The sequence below is a fragment of the Panulirus ornatus genome, chromosome 10 (genome assembly GCF_036320965.1).
Source record: "Panulirus ornatus isolate Po-2019 chromosome 10, ASM3632096v1, whole genome shotgun sequence".
Classification (NCBI taxonomy): Eukaryota; Metazoa; Arthropoda; class Malacostraca; order Decapoda; family Palinuridae; genus Panulirus; species Panulirus ornatus.
Window position 1 is genome coordinate 49,549,817 of NC_092233.1, and position 22,836 is coordinate 49,572,652.

The window sequence follows — 22,836 nt, forward strand, 5'->3', positions numbered from 1 at the left end:
CATAATATGAACAATGTGAGTGTCAGAAGACATAATATGAACAATGTGAGACAGTGTCAGAAGACATAATATGAACAATGTGAGACACTGTCAAGAGACATAATATGAACAATGTGAGACAGTTTCAGAAGACATAATATGAACAATGTGAGACAGTGTCGGGAGACATAATATGAACAATGTGAGACTGTCAGAAGACATAATATGAACAATGTGAGACTGTCAGAAGACATAATATGAACAATGTGAGACAGTCAGGAGACTTAATATGAACAATGTGAGACACTGTCAGGAGACATAATATGAACAATGTGAGACTGTCAGTAGACGTAATATGAACACTGTGAGACACTGTCAGGAGACATAATATGAACAATGTGAGACAGTGTCAGAAGATATGATATGAACAATGTGACACACTGTCAGAAGACTTAATATGAACAATGTGAGACACTGTCAGAAGACATAATTAAATGTGAGACAGTCAGAGACATATAAACATGTGAGATGTAACATATATACAATGTGAATTCAGAGAATAAAAACAATGTAGACTGTCAGAGACATAAATGAAATGAGACGAAATAATAGAAAGTACAGTCAGACATTGAAAATGTAACGTCAAGATATTAACATGATAACATATATGACATATAGTATATGAACAATTGAGATGTCAAAGATAGACAATGGGCTAGACTAAACATGTAGACATGTCAGAGAATATATACATTAGACTGTAAATATTGAAATTGGTGTGACATATATGACAAGTGCTAGATGAACGAATATGAACAATGTGAGACACTGTCAGAAGACATAATATGAACAATGTGAGACACTGTCAGAGACATAATATGAACAATGTGAGACTGTCAGTAGACTGATTATGAACAATGTGAGACCAGTAAGACATATATGAACAATGTGAGACACTGTCAGAGACATAATATGAACAATGTGAGACACTGTCAAGAGACATAATATGAACAATGTGAGACAGTGTTAGAAGACATTATATGAACAATGTGAGACAGTGTCAGAAGACATAATATGAACAATGTGAGACTGTGTCAGGAGACATAATATGAACAATGTGAAACACTGTCAGAGGACATAATGTGAATAATGTGAGACAATGTCAGGAGACATAATTTGAACAATATGAGACACTGTCAGGAGACATAATATGAACAATGTGAGACACTGTTAGGAGACATAATATGAACAATGTGAGACACTGTCAGAAGACATAATATGAACAATGTGAGGCACTCAGACATAATATGAACAATGTGAGACACTGTCAGAAGACATAATATGAACAATGTGAGACACTGTCAGGAGACATAATATGAACAATATGAGACTGTCAGAAGACATAATATGAACAACGTAAGGCACTGTCAGCAGACATTATAAGAACAAAGTGAGACACTGTCAGAAGCCATAATATGAACAATGTGAGACACTTTCAGGAGACATATAGAACAAGTGAGACATGTCAGAAGACATAATATGAACAATGTGAGATCATAGAAAATATGACAGTGAGACATCAGAAATATGAACAATGTGAGACAGTGTCAGAAGACATAATATGAACAATGTGAGACACTGTCAGAAGACATAATATGAACAATGTGAGACACTGTCAGAGACATAATATGAACAATGTGAGACACTGTCAGAAGACATAATATGAACAATGTGAGACACTGTCAGAGACATAATATGAACAATGTGAGACATGTCAGAAGACATTTATGAACAATGTGAGACATGTCAGAAGACATAATATGAACAATGTGAGACTGTCAGAAGACATAATATGAACAATGTGAGACACTGTCAGTAGACATAATATGAACAATGTGAGACACTGTCAGAGACATAATATGAACAATGTGAGACTGTCAGAAGACATAATATGAACAATGTGAGACACTGTCAGAGACATAATATGAACAATGTGAGACACTGTCAGTAGACATAATATGAACAATGTGAGACAGTGTCAGAAGACATAATATGAACAATGTGAGACACTGTCAGTAGACATAATATGAACAATGTGAGACTGTCAGAAGACATAATATGAACAATGTGAGACTGTCAGGAGACATAATATGAACAATGTGAGACTGTCAGAAGACATAATATGAACAATGTGAGACCTGTCAGAGACATAATATGAACAATGTGAGACACTGTCAGAAGACATAATATGAACAATGTGAGACAGTGTCAGAAGACATAATATGAACAATGTGAGACTGTCAGAAGACATAATATGAACAATGTGAGACTGTCAGAAGACATAATATGAACAATGTGAGACACTGTCAGAAGACATAATATGAACAATGTGAGACAGTGTCAGAGACATAATATGAACAATGTGAGACAGTGTCAGAAGACATAATATGAACAATGTGAGACAGTGTCAGAAGACATAATATGAACAATGTGAGACTGTCAGGAGACATAATATGAACAATGTGAAACATTGTCAGATGACATATGAACAATGTGAGACACTGTCAGGAGACATAATATGAACAATGTGAACACTGTCAGGAGACATAATATGAACAATGTGAGACACTGTCAGTAGACAGATATGAACAATGTGAGACAGTGTCAGAAGACATAATATGAACAATGTGAGGCACTCAGACATAATATGAACAATGTGAGACACTGTCAGAAGACATAATATGAACAATGTGAGACACTGTCAGAGACATAATATGAACAATGTGAGACAGTGTCAGAAGACATAATATGAACAATGTGAGACACTGTCAGAGAACATAATATGAACAATGTGAGACATTGTCAGAACATAATAATGAACAATGTGAGACACTGTCAGGAGACAGTATATGAACAATGTGAGACAATGTCAGTAGACATATATGAACAATGTGAGACCACTGTCAGGAGACATAATATGAACAATGTGAGACACTGTCAGGAGACATAATATGAACAATGTGAGACAGTCAGAAGACATAATATGAAGAATGTGAGACACTGTCAGAAGACATAATATGAACAATGTGAGACAGTGTCCGAAGACATAATATGAACAATGTGAGACAGTGTCAGGAGACATAAATGAACAATGTGAGACTGTCAGAAGATATAATATGAACAATGTGAGACTGTCAGTAAACATAATATGAACAATGTGAGACATTGTCAGAAGACATGATATGAACAATGTGAGACAGTGGGAGAAGACATAATATGAACAATGTGAGACAGTGTTAGAAGACATAATATGAACAATGTGAGACAGTGTCAGAAGACATAATATGAACAATGTGAGACTGTGTCAGGAGACATAATATGAACAATGTGAAACACTGTCAGAAGACATAATATGAACAATGTGAGACAATGTCAGGAGACATAATATGAACAATATGAGACACTGTCAGGAGACATAATATAAACAATGTGAGACACTGTCAGGAGACATAATATGAACAATGTGAGACACTGTCAGAAGACATAATATGAACAAAATGAGACAATCAGACATAATATGAACAATGTGAGACACTGTCAGAAGACATAATATAAACAATGTGAGACACTGTCAAGAGACATAATATGAATAATGTGAGTGTCAGAAGACATAATATGAACAATGTAAGACACTGTCAGCAGACATTTTATGAACAAAGTGAGACACTGTCAGAAGCCATAATATGAACAATGTGAGACACTTTCAGGAGACATGATATGAACAATGAGACACTGTCAGTAGACATGATATGAACAAAGTGCGACAGTGTCAGAAGACATAATATGAACAATGTGAGACACTGTCAGGAGACATAATATGAACAATGTGAGACAGTCAGAAGACATAATATGAACAATGTGAGACAGTGTCAGAAGACATAATATGAACAATGTGAGACACTGTCAGAAGAAATAATATGAACAATGTGAGACACTGTCAGAAGACATAATATGAACAATGTGAGACACTTTCAGAAGACATAATATGAACAATGTGAGACCCTGTCAGGAGACATAATATGAACAAAGTGAAACATTGTCAGATGACATAATATGAACAATGTGAGACATGTGTCAGAGACAATAGACATGTGAACACTGTCAGAACAAACATGAACAATGTGGACATTCAGAAGACATATTAACAATGTGAACGAAGACATGATCAATGACAATGTGAACATGTGAGAAATATAAAAAGTGAGTCAGAGAGACATCACATGAACAATGTGAGACATGTCAGCCAACACATGTAGACATGTGAGACACTGGTCATATAGAACAATGTGAACATTCAGAGACACATGAACATGTGAACATGGTCAGAGACAACGAACCCTGTAGACACTCAGTCAAAAACAGTGAACTGTCAGAAGACACCATGAACATGAGACGACCATGTGGCATGAAGCAACACCATGTGATACATGGTCAGACAACACCATGCAATACATGGTCAGACGACACCATGTGAGACATGGTCAAGAACAACATGTGATACATGGTCAGACAACACCATGCAATACATGGTCAGACGACGCTTTGTGAGACATGGTCAAGCAACACCATGTGATACATGGTCAGACAACACCATGCAATACATGGTCAGACGACACTATGTGAGACATGGTCAAGCAACACCATGTGATACATGGTCAGACAACACCATGCAATACATGGTCAGACGACACCATGTGAGACATAGTCAAGCAACACCATGTGATACATGGTCAGACAACACCATGCAATACATGGTCAGACGACACCATGTGAGACATGGTCAGACGACACCATGTGATACATGGTCAGACAACACCATGCAATACATGGTCAGACGACACCATGTGAGACATGGTCAAGCAACACCATGTGATACATGGTCAGACAACACCATGCAATACATGGTCAGACGACACTATGTGAGACATGGTCAAGCAACACCATGTGATACATGGTCAGACAACACCATGCAATACATGGTCAGACGACACTATGTGAGACATGGTCAAGCAACACCATGTGATACATGGTCAGACAACACCATGCAATACATGGTCAGACGACACCATGTGAGACATAGTCAAGCAACACCATGTGATACATGGTCAGACAACACCATGCAATACATGGTCAGACGACACCATGTGAGACATAGTCAAGCAACACCATGTGATACATGGTCAGACAACACCATGCAATACATGGTCAGACGACACCATGTGAGACATAGTCAAGCAACACCATGTGAGACATGGTCAGACAACACCATGCAATACATGGTCAGACGACACTATGTGAGACATAGTCAGACGCCAGTTATGACAGTGTCACTAGGGTTGTCATTATTCATTATGACTGACACGCCGGGTTCGATGCCTATGTGTTATACATTGTTAAATATTCTCACCACTTCCAGACACAGACTTGAGCATCTTGATCCTGGACCTGTTCCTGGGCGGGGGTGAGTCGACCAAGGGCATCCTCGTGTGGATGTCCTACTACTTGGCCACCTACCCCGAGGTGCAGCGGAGAATGCAGGAGGAGGTGGACGAAGTGCTCCCGAAGGGTACCCTGGCCACTCTCGAGGACAGGATCAGGTAACACTCCAGCCTCATTCCTCGACAAGTATTTCTCGACCTTATATAGAAACATTATACCCAATGTATCCCGGGGAATGCAATGGTCTTTTGTTACACACATTCACACACACACACACACACACACACACACACACACACACACACACACACACACACGGGTGCCATATATGAGAACAGTTGACTGAGCGTACGTACTGGTCGCTGATACTAACTCTCTTTCAACATTTTACTTATTGTTTTTGTATGACCAACTGTATCTCATCTCTGAAGAATAGTTTATGAGTTGAAAAGTAAGGTCTTTCTGAACTTGTCTATTGACTCAGAGAACATGTTTTTCTTCCCTTTAACATGTAACATATAAAAGCCTTATAGATGTTCGCAATTGAGCAAGCTTATAATGTTCACAACGAGGCATGATAGGCTTATATATGTTCACTGTGAAGCATGATATAATATTATAGATGTTCAAACTGAAGCAATACATAATAGGCTTATAGATGTTTACAATTGAGCAAGCTTATAATGTTCACAACGAAGCTTATATATGTTCATTGTGAATCATGATATAACAGGTTTATAGATGTTCAAACTGAAGCAATACATAATAGGCTTATAGATGTTCACAACTGAGCAAAATACAACAAGCTTGTAGGTGTTCACAAAAGAAGCATGATTTAACAAACATATAGATACTCACACTGAAACATGATAGAACAGGCTTTTAAATGTTCACAATGAAGCATGATATAGCAGGCTTCTACATGCCCATGATGAAGCATGACATAACAGACAAAATATTCACAATGAAGTATGATAGGCAGGTTATAAATGTTGACAATGAAGCATGATGTAACAAGCCTATAAATGCTCATAATGAAGCATGATAAAACAGGATAATAAATGTTCACAATGAAGCATGATATGACAGGCCCATAGGTGCCCACATTGAACCATGAAATAACAGGCTCGTAGATGTTCAGAATGAAGCATGATATATAACAAGCTTATAGATGCTCACAATGAAGCATGATATATAACAAGCTTATAGATGCTCACAATGAAGCATGATGTATAACAAGATTATAGATGCTCACAATGAAGCTTGATTTAGAAGGCTTATAAATGTTCACAATGAAACATGATATAGCAGGCTTACAGATGCACATAATGAGGTATGATATAGCAGAATGAAATATCCTTTGGCGATAATACACTGTCACAATTTGTGTATCAGTACATATATCTCTGCTACACTTGTACAGTAAGTAATAGCCAGCCTTCCTTCCTCGTTGTTGACGTCCAGACTGCCGTACACGGAGGCTGTGTTGCACGAAGTCCTTCGCAAGTCCTCCCTGGTCAACCTGGGCGTCCAGCATGTGGCCGTTAGAGACACTGAACTGGGCGGCTACATCATCCCCAAGGTAAGATATTTTCTTGTGGTCTCTTACGTAGTTACATTTAGACGACATCATCTCCAAGATAAGTTATTTTCTTGTAGTCTATGACTCAGTTACGTTTTAATTACATAATCCTTAGTTACGTTTTGATTACATAATCCCTAGGTAACTTATTTTCTTGTGGTCTGTTAGTTACTCTTCGATTGTATCATCCCTAAGCTATTTTGTGTGATCTGTTACCTGGTTCCAATTGGATTACATCATTGCTAAGGTAAGTCATTTTCTTCTGGTCAGTTACTTAGTTACATTTGCATAACATCCCCAAGATAAACTATTTTATTGTTGTCTGTTCCATAGTTACATTTGGATTACATCATCCCCAAGAGGTTTCTTGTGGTCTGTTACTGAATTACATTTGTATCCCCCAGGACAAACTCTCTCTCCTGTTTCTGTAGTCTTACAAATTTTTATCCTGGATATAGGCTCCCGTCCTCGGTTTATTGGTTTGTTAGCTTCCTCAAACCTTCCCGTCCTTTCTTTTATATTCTTCTTTTCTACCCTTCCTAAGCTAGGCTTCCATCGTCTGGTTTATGTGTTGTTAGCATTCCAAGGTAGGTTTCCCATCCTCTGGTTTATGGTTTATTAGCCCTCCCAAGCTAGGCTTCTCGTTCTCTGGTTTATGGTTTGTTAGCCTCCCATGCTAATCTTCTCGTTCTCTGGTTTATGTTTTGTTAGCCTCCCCAAGCAAGGTTTCCCATCCTCTGTTTTATATAAGGTTTGTTAGCCTCTTCTAGCTCGGCTTCTCATCCTCTGATTTATATAGAGGTTTATTAGCCTCCCCAAGTTAGGTTTTTCTCCTCTGGTAAATTTATGGCTTGTTAGCCTTCTTCCCAAGCTAGGCTTCCCATCCTTTGGTTTATGATTTGTTAACCTCTCCAAGCTAGGCTTCTCGTTATCTGGTTTATGGTGTGTTAGTCTCTCAAGCTAGGCTTTTCTCCTCTGGTTTATGGTTTGTTAACCTCTCCAAGCTAGGTTCTCGTCCTCTCGTTTATGATTTGTTAACCTCCCAAGTTAGACTTCCCGCCGTTGGTTTATGGTTTGTTAGCCATCTTAGCTTGGCTTCCCGTACGCTGTTTTAGGTTTGTAATTTCTAAAAATAGGCTTTTCGTCGTCTGCTTTACGGTTTGGTAGCCATCCTAGCTAGTCTTCCCGTAGTCTGCTTTATAGTTTGTTACCCAGGCTAGGTTTCCCGTCCTTTGTTTTATGGCGTGTTATCCCCAAGCTAGGCTTTCCGTTCTCTATTTCATGGTTTGTAAGCATCTCCAAGCTGTGCTTTCCGTCCTCTGGTTAATGTTTTCTTAACCTTCCCACGTTCTCTGTTTGTAATATGTATTACACTTACATTCACTTACAATGTGAAAACTGTCCTCACCCTGTGTTTTGTTGATTAAATATATATTCATAGTCTCGGCTGTCAGCATTGCTACTTATTTGATAATGATAAAGAGAACAACTCGTATTTCTTCAGACAGAAAACGCAGAATATGTGGATCAGTTGACATGAGTGTACATACATAATGTTCGTCTTCACTGATGCCATCCATCATGACCCACAGGGTTTAATCATAAGCTCTGCGGCAGAGACGATGCACCACAATCCTCACTACTGGGATCGTCCCGATGAGTTCCTCCCGGAGCGTTGGCTGGATCATGAGGGCAAGTTTACCAACAGCAAGAAGGAGGGGTTTCTGCCCTTTGGCGTTGGTAAGTTATCTTACTCAGGATGGAGGATTTGTGTCTTTACTAACCCCTTGCTGTTATTATTCTATATTTTCTTTTGCATTTATCATCTATTTTCTATTTTTTCTCTCTCTTTTTTTGGTGTGGGATACTTTGACCCAAAAGCTCTCAGTTGTACTCTAAGGGCATCATTAAGATTAGGCAGTCTTACGAAACCATCAGGTGTTTTCCTACTACCTAAACTTTATCATATACCTTGCACAGCCCATAGCAAACTGGACAGATATAGAACACCTCATAACCTCAAGAGAGGCTGTTCATCTTATTAGTTTGTCAGTCAAACATTCCATATCCTATCAGGTTCCAAGCACTGAGTAGTTATCCCCTCTATCAACTTTATCTGGTAAAAAAGAATAATTCTGATTAATGATTCCTTTTTAGTGTAATTAATTCGTTTTCAGTTGTAAACATAGAAATTGGAAACATTGCTAAGTCTTGCCATTTTATCATTTACAAGTATTTATCCTATATTAGTGATAAGGCATGCAACTGTCATTTTCTCCGTGTATCTCTGCGTACTTTTCATGTCCTTTCATTATAATTTTCGCCCCTCCGCCTTCCCATCTCGCACACCATTCCTATACCCCATAGCTCTTCCACTGACTGAGTGCAATATTACTCGTCTCGCCTATTTCTGAATGTCTTTCATTGCACTTTATCTAATCAGCGCCTTCTTACCTGTAATTTTACTTTAGCAACAACCATGTTTCCTAGTAAAATAATCTTCATTCCTGCTTCCTGATTACATTTTTGTCACAAACTACTCCTCCAAGGCTAGTCTTTTTCCACTGTAGCTTTTTACCTCACTTCAAAGATATATGTTTCTCTGCCTTCCATTTCCAGTTCTCCCAAGATCCTTATTTCAGTAACTGTTATACTTATACACTAAACTAATTAACTTTTCTTTCAGAAATATAGAGGTAACATTCTTTGTTTTCTATGCATCTCTGTCTACTCGAAGTTTTAATGTCTTCACTACTCTGTCTTCAGAGTAACTTCTACAAACTTTAATTTTATATTCACTACAAAACATACACTTGCAAGGCCACATATCTCCATTCATTCACTCTGTAATCTCACATTACACTTTTTCAGGGAATTCTCTCACCTTCACAATTACCTTTCTATATATGTATATATATATATATATATATATATATATATATATATATATATATATATATATATATATATATATATATATATATATATATATATATATATATATATATATATATATATATCCTTAGGGATGGGGGAGAAAGAATACTTCCCACGTATTCCCTGCGTGTCGTAGAAGGCGACTAAAAGGAAAGGAAGCGGGGGGATGGAAATCCTCCTCTCTCGTTTTTAATATTCCAAAAGAAGGAACAGAGAAGGAGGCCAAGTGAGGATATTCCTCAAAGGCTCAGTCCTCTGTTCTTAACGCTACCTCGCTAACGCGGGAAATGGCGAATAGTATGAATATATATATATATATATATATATATATATATATATCCCTGGGGATAGGGGAGCAAGAATACTTCCCACGTATTCCCTGCGTGTCGTAGAAGGCGACTAAAAGGGGAGGGAGCGGGGGGCTGGAAATCCTCCCTTCTCGTTTTTTTTTTTAATTTTCCAAAAGAAGGAACAGAGAATTGGGCCAGGTGAGGGTAGTCCCTCAAAGGCCCAGTCATCTGTTCTTAACGCTACCTCGCTAATGCGGGAAATGGCGAATAGTTTAAAAGAAAGAAAGAAAATATATATATATATATATATATATATATATATATATATATATATATATATATATATATATATATATATATATATATATATACAAAGTGTTTTAGATATCTGGGAGTGGATCTGGCAGCGGATGGAACCATGGAAGCGGAAGTGGATCATAGGGTGGGGGAGGGGGCGAAATCCTGGGAGCCTTGAAGAATGTTTGGAAGTCGAGAACATTATCTCGGAAAGCAAAAATGTGTATGTTTGAAGGAATAGTGGTTCCAACAATTTTGTATGGTTGCGAGGCGTGGACTATGGATAGAGTTGTGCGCAGGAGGGTGGATGTGCTGGAAATGAGATGTTTGAGGACAATGTGTGGTGTGAGGTGGTTTGATCGAGTAAGTAACGAAAGGGTAAGAGAGATGTGTGGAAATAAAAAGAGCGTGTTTGAGAGAGCAGAAGAGGGTGTTTTGAAATGGTTTGGGCACATGGAGAGAATGAGTGAGGAAAGATTGGCCAAGAGGATATATGTGTCGGAGGTGGAGGGAACGAGGAGAAGAGGGAGACCAAATTGGAGGTGGAAAGATGGAGTGAAGAAGATTTTGTGTGATCGGGGCCTGAACATGCAGGAGGGTGAAAGGAGGGCAAGGAGTAGAGTGAATTGGATCGATGTGGTATACCGGGGTTGACGTGCTGTCAGTGGATTGAATCAGGGCATGTGAAGCGTCTGGGGTAAACCATGGAAAGCTGTGTAGGTATGTATATTTGCATGTGTGGACGTGTATGTATATACATGTGTATGGGGGTGGGTTGGGCCATTTCTTTCGTCTGTTTCCTTGCGCTACCTCGCAAACGCGGGAGACAGCGACAAAGCAAAAAAAAAAATATATATTATTTATATATTATATTTTGCTTTGTCGCTGTCTCCCGCGTTAGCGAGGTAGCGCAAGGAAACAGAAGAGAGAATGGCCCAACCCGCCCACATACACATGTATATACATACACGTCCACATACGCAACTATACATACCTATACATCTCAATGTACACATATATATACACACACAGACATATACATATATACACATGTACATAATTCATACTGTCTGCCTTTATTTGTTCCCATCGCCACCTCGCCACACATGGAATAACAACCCCCTCCCCCCTCATGTGTGCGAGGTAGCGCTAGGAAAGACACCAAAGGCCCCATTCGTTCACACTCAGTCTCTAGCTGTCATGTAATAATGCACCGAAACCACAGCTCCCTTTCCACATCCAGGCCCCAAACACTTTCCATGGTTTACCCCAGACGCTTCACATGCCCTGGTTCAATCCATTGACAGCACGTCGACCCCGGTATACCACATCGTTCCAATTCACTCTATTCTTTGCATGCCTTTCACCCTCCTGCATGTTCAAGCCCCGATCACTCAAAATCTTTTTCACTCCATCTTTCCACCTCCAATTTGGTCTCCCACTTCTCTCGTTCCCTCCACCTCTGACACATATATCCTCTTGGTCAATCTTTCCCCACTCATTCTCTCCATGTGCCCAAACCATTTCAAAACACCCTCTTCTGCTCTCTCCACCACACTCTTTTTATTTCCACACATCTCTCTCACCCTTACATTACTTACTCGATCAAACCACCTCACACCACATATTGTCCTCAAACATCTCATTTCCAGCACATCCATCCTCCTGCGCACAACTCTATCCATAGCCCACGGCTCGCAACCATACAACATTGTTGGAACCACTATTCCTTCAAACATACCCATTTTTGCTTTCCGAGAAAATGTTCTCGACTTCCATACATTCTTCAAGGCTCCCAGAATTTTTGCCCCCTCCCCCACCCTGTGATTCACTTCCGCTTCCATGGTTCCATCCGCTGCCAGAACCACTCCCAGATATCTAAAATACTTTACTTCCTCCAGTTTTTCTCCATTCAAACTTATCTTCCAATTGACTTGACCCTCAACCCTACTGTACCTAATAACCTTGCTCTTATTCACATTTACTCTTAACTTTCTTCTTTCACACACTTTACCAAACTCAGTCACCAGCTTCTGCAGTTTCTTACAAGAATCAGCCACCAGCGCTGTATCATCAGCGAACAACAACTGACTCACTTCCCAAGCTCTCTCATCCACAACAGACTGCATACTTGCCCCTCTTTACTAAACTCTTGCATACACCTCCCTAACAACCCCATCCATAAACAAATTAAACAACCATGGGGACATCACACACCCCTGCCGCAAACCTACATTCACTGAGAACCAATCACTTTCCTCTCTTCCTACACGTACACATGCCTTACATCCTCGTTAAAAACTTTTCACTGCTTCTAACAACTTGCCTCCCACACCATATATTCTTAAAACGTTCCACAGAGCATCTCTATCAACTCTATCATATGCCTTCTCCAGATCCATAAATGCTACATACAAATCCATTTGTTTTTCTAAGTATTTCTCACATACATTCTTCAAAGCAAACACCTGATCCTCACATCCTCTACCACTTCTGAAACCACACTGCTCTTCCCCAATCTGATGCTGTGTATATAATTTACTAGGAATACTCAACAAATCTATACCTCTGTAATTTGAGCACTAACTCTTATCCCCTTTGCCTTTGTACAATGGCACTATGCAAGCATTCCGCCACTCCTCAGGCACCTCACCATGAATCATACATACACTGAATAACCTTACCAACCAGTCAACAATACAGTCACCCCCTTTTTTAATAAATTCCACTGCAATACCATCCAAACCTGCTGCTTTGCCGGCTTTCATCTTCCGTAAAGCTTTTACTACCTCTTCTCTATTTACCAAATCATTTTCCCTAACCCTCTCACTTTGCACATCACCTCGACCAAAACACCCTATATCTGCCACTCTATCATCAAACACATTCAACAAACCTTCAAAATACTCACTCTATCTCCTTCTCACATCACCACTACTTGTTATCACCTCCCCATTAGCGCCCTTCACTGAAGTTCCCATTTGCTCCCTTGTCTTACGCACTTTATTTACCTCCTTCCAAAACATCTTTTTATTCTCCCTGAAATTTAATGATACTCTCTCACCCCAACTCTCATTTGCCCTCTTTCTCACCTCTTGCACCTTTCTCTTGACCTCCTGCCTCTTTCTTTTATACCTCTCCCACTCATTTGCACTATTTCCTTGCAAAAATCATTCAAATGCCTCTTTCTTCTCTTTCACTTCTTCTTCCCACCACTCACCACCTTTTCTAATCAGCCCACCTCCCACGTTTCTCATGCCACAAGCATCTTTTGCGCAAGCCATCACTGCTTCCCTAAATACATCCCATTCCTCCCCCACTCCCCTTACCTCCTTTGTTCTCACCTTTTTCCATTCTCTACTCAGTCTCTCCTGGTACTTCCTCACACAAGTCTCCTTCCCAAGCTCACTTACTCTCACCACTCTCTTCACCCCAACATTCTCTCTTCTTTTCTGAAAACCCCCACAAATCTTCACCTTCGCCTCCACAAGATAATGATCAGACATACCTCCAGTTGCACCTCTCAGCACATTAACATCCAGAAGTCTCTCTTTCGTGCGTCTATCAATTAACACGTAATCCAATAACGTTCTCTGGCCATCTCTCCTACTTACATACGTATACTTATGTATATCTCGCTTTTTAAACCAGGTATTCCCAATCACCAGTCCTTTTTCAGCACATAAATCTACAAGCTCTTCACCATTTCCATTTACAACACTGAACACTCCATGTATACCAATTATTCCCTCAACTGCCACATTACTCACCTTTGCATTCAAATCACCCATCACTATAACCCGGTCTTGTGCATCAAAACCACTAACACACTCATTCAGCTGCTCCGAAAACACTTGCCTCTCATGATCTTTCTTCTCATGCCCAGGTGCATATGCACCAATAATCACCCATCTCTCTCCATCAACTTTCAGTTTTACCCATATCAATCTAGAATTTACTTTCTTACACTCTATCACATACTCCCACAACTCCTGATTCAGGAGTAGTGCTACTCCTTCCCTTGCTCTTGTCCTCTCACTAACCCCTGACTTTACTCCCAAGACATTCCCAAACCACTCTTCCCCTTTACCCTTTAGCTTCGTTTCATTCAGAGCCAAAACATCCAGGTTCCTTTCCTCAAACATACTACCTATCTCTCCTTTTTTTCTCATCTTGGTTACATCCACACACATTTAGACACCCCAATCTGAGCCTTCGAGGAGGATGATCACTCCTCGCGTGACTCCTTCTTCTGTTTCCCCTTTTAGAAAGTTAAAATACAAGGAGGGGAGGGTTTCTGGCCCCCCGCTCCCGTCCCCTTTAGTCGCCTTCTACGACACGTGAGGAATGCGTGGGAAGTATTCTTTCTCCCCTATCCCCAGGGATATATATATATATATATATATATACATATATATATATATATATATATATATATATATATATATATATATATATATATATATATATATATATATATATATATATATATATATATATATATATATATATATATATATATATATATATATATATATATATATATATATATATATATATATATATATATATATATATATATATATATATATTATATTATTTATATTTTTATTTATATATATTTATTATAATATTTATCCTATATCCCCTTTTTGCGAGGTAGGAAATGAAACAGACGAAGAAAGTGGCCAAGCACTTTCGATAAATGTACACATCAAAGCACAAGAGAAAGTCATATATACCGAAAGATGACACAACGCCATTTAGGTTCCAGCTACGTGCCTTTCTTATCATGACGAGGGAACGTAAGTGGAGACCAAACGGAGTGGAAGGATGGAGTGAAAAGATTTTGAGCGATCGGGACCTGAAAATCTGAGGTGAAAGACATATAAGGAAAAAGTGAATTGAACGATTGGTTATCACGGGGTTCGACCCTCTGATAATGGATTGAACCAGGGCTGTGACGTCCTGTGTTAATCGACATGATAATCACTTGGTCTATCTTTCCTCTCATTCTCTCCATGTGCCCAAACCATTTCAAAACACCTCTCTTCTGCTCTCTCAACCACGCTCTTTTTATTTCACAATTCTCTACCCTTACGTTACTTACCGATCAAACACCTCACACCACACATTGTCCTCAAACATCTCATTTCCAGCACATCCATCCTCTGCGCACAACTCTTATCCATAGCAACGCCTCGCAACCATACAACATTGTTGGAACCACTATTCCTTCAAACATACCACTTTTTGCTTTCCGGAGATAATGTTCTCGACTTCCACACATTTTTCAAGGCTCCCAAAATTTTCGCCCCCTCCCCCACCCTATGATCCACTCCGCTTCCATGGTTCCATCCGCTGACAGATCCACTCCAGATATCTAAAACACTTCACTTCCTCCAGTTTTTCTCCATTCAAACTCACCTCCCAATTGACCCTTGCCCTCAACCCTACTGTACCTAATAACCTTGCTCTATTCACATTTACTCTTAACTTCTTCTTCCACACACTTTACCAAACTCAGTCACCAGCTTCTGCAGTTTCTCACATGAATCAGCCACAGCGCTGTATCATCAGCGAACAACAACTGACTCACTTCCCAAGCTCTCCATCCCAACAGACTTCATACTTGCCCTCTTCCAGGACTCTTGCATTTACCTCCCTAACAACCCCATCCATAAACAAATTAAACAACCATGGAGACATCACACACCCTGCCGCAAACCTACATTCACTGAGAACCAATCACTTTCCTCTCTTCCTACACGTACACATGCCTTACATCCTCGAATAAAAACTTTTCACTGTTCTAAACACTTGCCTCCCACACCATATTCTTATACCTTCCACAGAGCATCTCTCATCAACTCTATCATATGCCTTCTCAGATCCATAAATCTACATACAAATCCATTTGCTTTTCTAAGTATTTTCTCACAACATTCTTCAAAGCAAACACCTGCTCCACACATCCTTTTACCACTTCTAGATAAAAAAAAAGATATATATATATATATATATATGAACAAAGTGCATATGAACGCGCACCTTCATAGAACATACAAACCTCCAACAGCCAGGATCGAACCCGAGACCCCTGTGCAACAGGCGGGAGCGCAACCGCTAGGCTATGATCGCCCCTAATAGGTTAATGACTATTCGAATACTATGTACTCGAATACCCTTCGTCTCACATTGGTGACCAACAGGGTCTACACCGGTCATTTCCCATTAGGCTCACACAGCCAGCAGACAGCATTTACCAAACGTAACTGTACAACTCGGAGGTATATGAATATGAACAAAGTGCATATGAACGTGAACCTTCATAGAACATAGAACATAGAGCTCTTTGCTCACCGACGTGAGACGAAGGGTATTCGAATACATAGTATTCGAATAGTCATTTCCCTATCAGGGATGATCATAACCTAGCGGTAGGGCTCCCGCCTGTTGCATAGGGGTCCCTGGTTCGATCCTGGCTGTTGGACGTTAGTATGTTCTATGAAGGTGCGCGTTCATATACACTTTGTTCGTATTCATATACCTCCGCGTTGTACAATTAGGTTCGGTAAAATGCCATCTGCTGGCTGTGTGAGCCTGATGGTAAATGACCGATGTAGACCCCGTTGCTCACCAAAATGAGACAAAGGGTATTCGAGTAAATAGTATTCGAATAGTCATTTCCCTATTAGGGGCAATCATAGCCTAGTAGTTGCGCTCCCGCCTGTTGCACAGGGGTCCCAGGTTCGATCCTGGCTGCTGGAGGTTTCTATGATATGTATATATATATATATATATATATATATATATATATATATATATATATATATATATATATATATCCCTGGGGATAGGGGAGAAAGAATACTTCCCACGCATTCCCGCATGTCGGAGAAGGCGACTAAAGGGGACGGGAGCGGGGGGCTAGAAACTTTCCCCTTCTTGTACTCATCCTCCTCGAAGGCTCAGATTGCGGTGTCTAAATGTGTATGGATGTAACCAAGATGAGAAAAAAAGGAGAGATAGGTAGTATGTTTGAGGAAAGGAACCTGGATGTTTTGACTCTGAGTGAAATGAAGCTCAAGGGTAAAGGGGGAGAGTCGTTTGGGAATGTTTTGGGAGTAAAGTCAGGGGTTGGTTAGAGGACAAGAACAAGGGAAGGAGTAGCACAATTCCTGAAACAGGAGTTGTGTTAGTATGTGATACAGCGTAAGAAAGTAAACTCTAGATTGATATGGGTAAGATTGAAAGTAGATGGAGAGAGATTAGTGATTATTGGTGCCTATGCACCTGGGCGTGAGAAGAAAGATCATGAAAGGCAACTGTTCTGGGAGCAGTTGAGTGAGTGTCTTACCAGTTTTGATGCACGAGATCAGGTTGTAGTGATGGGTGATTTGAATACAAATATGAATAATGTGGTGGTTGAGAGAATAATTGGTGTACTTGGGATGTTCAATGTTGTCAATGGAAATGGTGAAGAGCTCGTAGATTTGTGTGCTGAAAAGGAACTGGTGATCAGGAATACCTGGTTTAAAAAGAGAGATATATATAAGTATACGTATGTAAGTAGGAGAGATGGTCAAAGAGCGTTATTGGATTATGTGTTGATTAATAGGCGCGTGAAAGAGAGACTTTTGAATGTTGATGTGCTGAGAGGTGCAATTGGAGGGGATGTCTGATCATTATCTTGAGAAGGCGAAGATGAAGATTTGTAGAGGTTTTCAGAAAAGAAAAGAAAATGTTGAAGTGAAGAGAGTAGTGAGAGTAAGTGAGCTTGGGAAGGAGACTCGTGTGAGTGTGAGGAAGTACCAGGAGAGACTGAGAGCAGAATGGAAAAGGGTGAGAGCAAATGACGTAAGGGGAGTGGGAGAGGAATGGAGTGTATTTAGGGAAGCAGTAATGGCTTGCGCAAAAGTTGCTTGTGGCATGAGAAGCGTGGGAGAGAGAGAGAGGAGAGAGAGTCATTTGGACGAGTTTTGCAGGGAAATATTACAAATAACTGGGAGATGTATAAAAGAAAGAGGCAGGAGGCCAAGAAAAAGGTGCAAAAGGTGAAAAAGAGGGCAAATGAGAGTTGGAGGGAGAGAGTATCATTACATTTTAAGAATAAAAAGATGTTTTGGAAGGAGGTAAATGAAGTGCGTATGAAGTGCTAAGACAAGAGAACAAATGGGAACATCGGTGAAGGGGGCTAATGGGGAGGTAATAACAAGTAGTGGTGATGTGAGAAGGAGATGGAGTGAGTATTTTGAATGGTTGTTAAATGTGTTAGATGATAGAGTGGCAGATGTAGGGTGTTTTGGTCGAGGTGGTGTGCAAAGTGAGAGGGTCAGGGAGAATGGTTTGGTAAACAGAAAAGAGGTAGTGAAAGCTTTGCGCAAGATGAAAGCCGGCAAGGCGGCGGGTTTGAATGCTGTTGCAGTGGAATTTATTAAAAAAGGGGGTGACTTTGTTGTTGACTGGTTGATGAGGATATTCAATTTATGTATGGCTCATGGTGAAGTGCCTGAGGATTGGCGGAATGCATGGATAGTGCCATTGTACAAAGGAAAAGGGGATAAAGGTAGTGTTGAAATTACAGAGGTATAAGTTTGTTGAGTATTCATGGGAAATAATATATAAGGGTATTGATTGAGAGGGTGAAGGCATGTACAGAGCATCAGATTGGGGAAGAGCAGTGTGGTTTCAGAAGTGGTAGATGATGTGTGAATCAGGTGTCTGCTTTGAAAAATGTATGTGAGAAATATGTGAGAAGGCATATGTTAGAGTTGATAGAGATGCTCTGTGGAAGGTATTAAGAGTATATGGTGTAGGAGGCAAGTTACTAGAAACAGTGAAAGGTTTTTATCGAGATGTAAGGCATGTGTACGAGTAGGAAGAGAGGAAAAAGATTGGTTTCCTATGAATGTCGGTTTGCGGCAGGGGTGCGTGATGTCTCCATGGTTGTTTAATTTGTTTATGGATTGGTTTATTAGGGATGTGAATGGGAGATTTTTGGAGGGAGGGGCAAGTAAGCAATCTGTTGTGGATGAGAGGGCTTGGGAAGTGAGTCAGTTGTTGTTCGCTGATGATACAACGCTGGTGGTTAAATGCGGGTGAGAAACTGCAGAAGCTGCTGACTGAGTTTGGTAAAGTGTGTGAGAGAAGAAGGCTGAGAGTAAATGTGAATAAGAGCAAGGTTATTAGGTACAGTAGGGTTGAGGGACAAGTCAATTGGGAGGTACGTTTGAATGGAGTAAAACTGGTGGAAGTGATGTGTTTTAGATATCTAGGTGGATTTGGCAAGAGATGGAACCATGGAAGCGGAAGTGAGACACAGAGTGGGGAGGGGGTGAAGAATATGAGAGCTTTGAAGAATGTGTGGAGGGTGAGAACATTGTCTCGGATAGCAAAAATGGGTATGTTTGAAGGAATATTGGTTCCAACAATGTTATATGGTTGCGAGGCGTGGGCTATAGACAGGGTTGTGCGGAGGAGGGTGGATGTGTTGGCAATGAGATGGTTGTGGACAATATGTGGTATGAGATGGTTTGATCGAGTAAGATGAAATGTCAGAGAGATGTGTGGTAATAAAAAGATTGTGGTTCAAAGAGCAGAAGAGGGTGTATTGAAAGGGTTTGGTCATATGGAGAGAATGAGTGAGGAAAGACAGACAAAGAGGATATATGTGTCAGTGGTGGAGGGAACGAGGAGAATTGGGAGACCAAATTTGAGTTGGAAGGATGGAGTGAGAAAGACTTTGAGCGATTGGGGCCTGAACATGAGGGAAAGGCGTGCAAGGAATAGAGTGAATTGGAACGATGTGGTATACCGAGGTCAACATGCTGTCAATGGATTGAACAAGGGCATGTGAAAAGTGTAGGGTCAAGAATGGAAAGTTTTATTGGGCCTGGATGTGGAAAGTGAGCTATAGGATATCTTACCTTCTAATTCAATTTGGTTTAGGTATGTAGATGATGTTCTTTGTGTTTGGCCAACAAATGAAAATTAACAAATATTTCTCCCCTTACTTAACAATTTAGTACCTTCCATCAGATTTACTGTAGAAAATAAAAATAATATGTTACCATTTTTAGATTGCATGTTCCATAGGCAAGGAAACAAGTTTAAGTTTAGCATATACAGAAAACCTACCAATGTATGCTCATATATCCATTATTGCTCATCTCAACGTGACAGAGTTAGATTATCATCATTTCAATGTATGTTCCTTGGGGCATTACGTATTAGCAGTCCAGAGTTTATTGATGATGAGTTTGATAAGATATATTCTATTGGATCTAAGTTAAAGTACCCTAGATCTTTCATTGATGAATCCCTTAAGTTAGCAAAGAAATCATTTTATAGAGTTGAGCCCAAACCTCCCAGTGACACCAAGAATCTTTTAGTTCTCCCTTTTAATAATAATTTCACTTTGCTTCCCATGTTGCTTAAATCCTTTAATGTAAATGTTGCCTTCGACAACACTAATACTATAAAGAATATCTTAATCAGGAATTCACCAGAAAATTCTCTTGGATGTATCTATAAAGAGCCATGTGGAAATAATGATAAATTTTATGTTGGGCAGACTGGTAAGGATCTTTCTGTTAGACTTAAGCAACATAAATATAGTATAAGACCGGGTCAAGAATCAAATTCCTTGTTTAATCACGTTAAAGACTATGATCATTGTACTGACTGGAGTAATGCCATCTCATTTATTAACTCTTAACTGTATTACCACGAGAAATATCATTGAATCTTCTATTATTAAATACACAAAGAAATATAATCTTAATATTAGTCATGATGTATACAAATTAGATAACTTTATTGTTGATAAAATTTGTAAAATGATAAGTTTGTGAACGATCGTTGTATATTTTGGACAATCGTATGTTTACCAAATGGCGTTCTAGCTTCGTCTCTTCGATGTATATCAACTGGCTTATATTTCTCTCATGTGTCTCCCCTAATAATGTGATTATTACATGAAAGTGCACTTGGGAACTTATCGTGTTTCATTTTCCCCGTGGACTCATAGGAATATATATATATATATATATATATATATATATATATATATATATATATATATATATATATATATATATATATATATATATATATATATATATATATATATATATATATATATATATATATATATAGTATATGGTGTGGGAGGCAAGTTGTTAGAAGCAGTGAAAAGTTTTTATCGAGGATGTAAGGCATGTGTACGTGTAGGAAGAGAGGAAAGTGATTGGTTCTCAGTGAATGTAGGTTTGCGGCAGGGGTGTGTGATGTCTCCATGGTTGTTTAATTTGTTTATGGATGGGGTTGTTAGGGAGGTAAATGCAAGAGTTTTGGAAAGAGGGGCAAGTATGAAGTCTGTTGGGGATGAGAGAGCTTGGGAAGTGAGTCAGTTGTTGTTCGCTGATGATACAGCGCTGGTGGCTGATTCATGTGAGAAACTGCAGAAGCTGGTGACTGAGTTTGGTAAAGTGTGTGGAAGAAGAAAGTTAAGAGTAAATGTGAATAAGAGCAAGGTTATTAGGTACAGTAGGGTTGAGGGTCAAGTCAATTGGGAGGTGAGTTTGAATGGAGAAAAACTGGAGGAAGTGAAGTGTTTTAGATATCTGGGAGTGGATCTGGCAGCGGATGGAACCATGGAAGCGGAAGTGGATCATAGGGTGGGGGAGGGGGCGAAAATTCTGGGAGCCTTGAAGAATGTGTGGAAGTCGAGAACATTATCTCGGAAAGCAAAAATGGGTATGTTTGAAGGAATAGTGGTTCCAACAATGTTGTATGGTTGCGAGGCGTGGGCTATGGATAGAGTTGTGCGCAGGAGGATGGATGTGCTGGAAATGAGATGTCTGAGGACAATGTGTGGTGTGAGGTGGTTTGATCGAGTAAGTAACGTAAGGGTAAGAGAGATGTGTGGAAATAAAAAGAGCGTGGTTGAGAGAGCAGAAGAGGGTGTTTTGAAATGGTTTGGGCACATGGAGAGAATGAGTGAGGAAAGGTTGACCAAGAGGATATATGTGTCGGAGGTGGAGGGAACGAGGAGAAGAGGGAGACCAAATTGGAGGTGGAAAGATGGAGTGAAAAAGATTTTGTGTGATCGGGGCCTGAACATGCAGGAGGGTGAAAGGAGGGCAAGGAATAGAGTGAATTGGAGCGATGTGGTATACAGGGGTTGACGTGCTGTCAGTGGATTGAATCAAGGCATGTGAAGCGTCTGGGGTAAACCATGGAAAGCTG

At 39.8% G+C, this 22,836-nt stretch overlaps 1 protein-coding gene across 3 annotated transcripts in view; it reads left to right on the forward strand.

Annotated features, from left to right (window-relative positions):
* Positions 1-22,836, forward strand: part of LOC139750939 (cytochrome P450 2L1-like) — a 110,755-nt gene that overhangs the window by 66,219 nt on the left and 21,700 nt on the right. For all 3 annotated transcript variants that reach the window (XM_071665859.1, XM_071665861.1, XM_071665860.1), the window contains 3 exons: positions 5,456-5,636; positions 6,943-7,060; positions 8,653-8,800. In XM_071665859.1, coding sequence (XP_071521960.1) covers positions 5,456-5,636; positions 6,943-7,060; positions 8,653-8,800 — 447 coding nt within the window. The remainder of the gene's footprint in view (positions 1-5,455; positions 5,637-6,942; positions 7,061-8,652; positions 8,801-22,836) is intronic.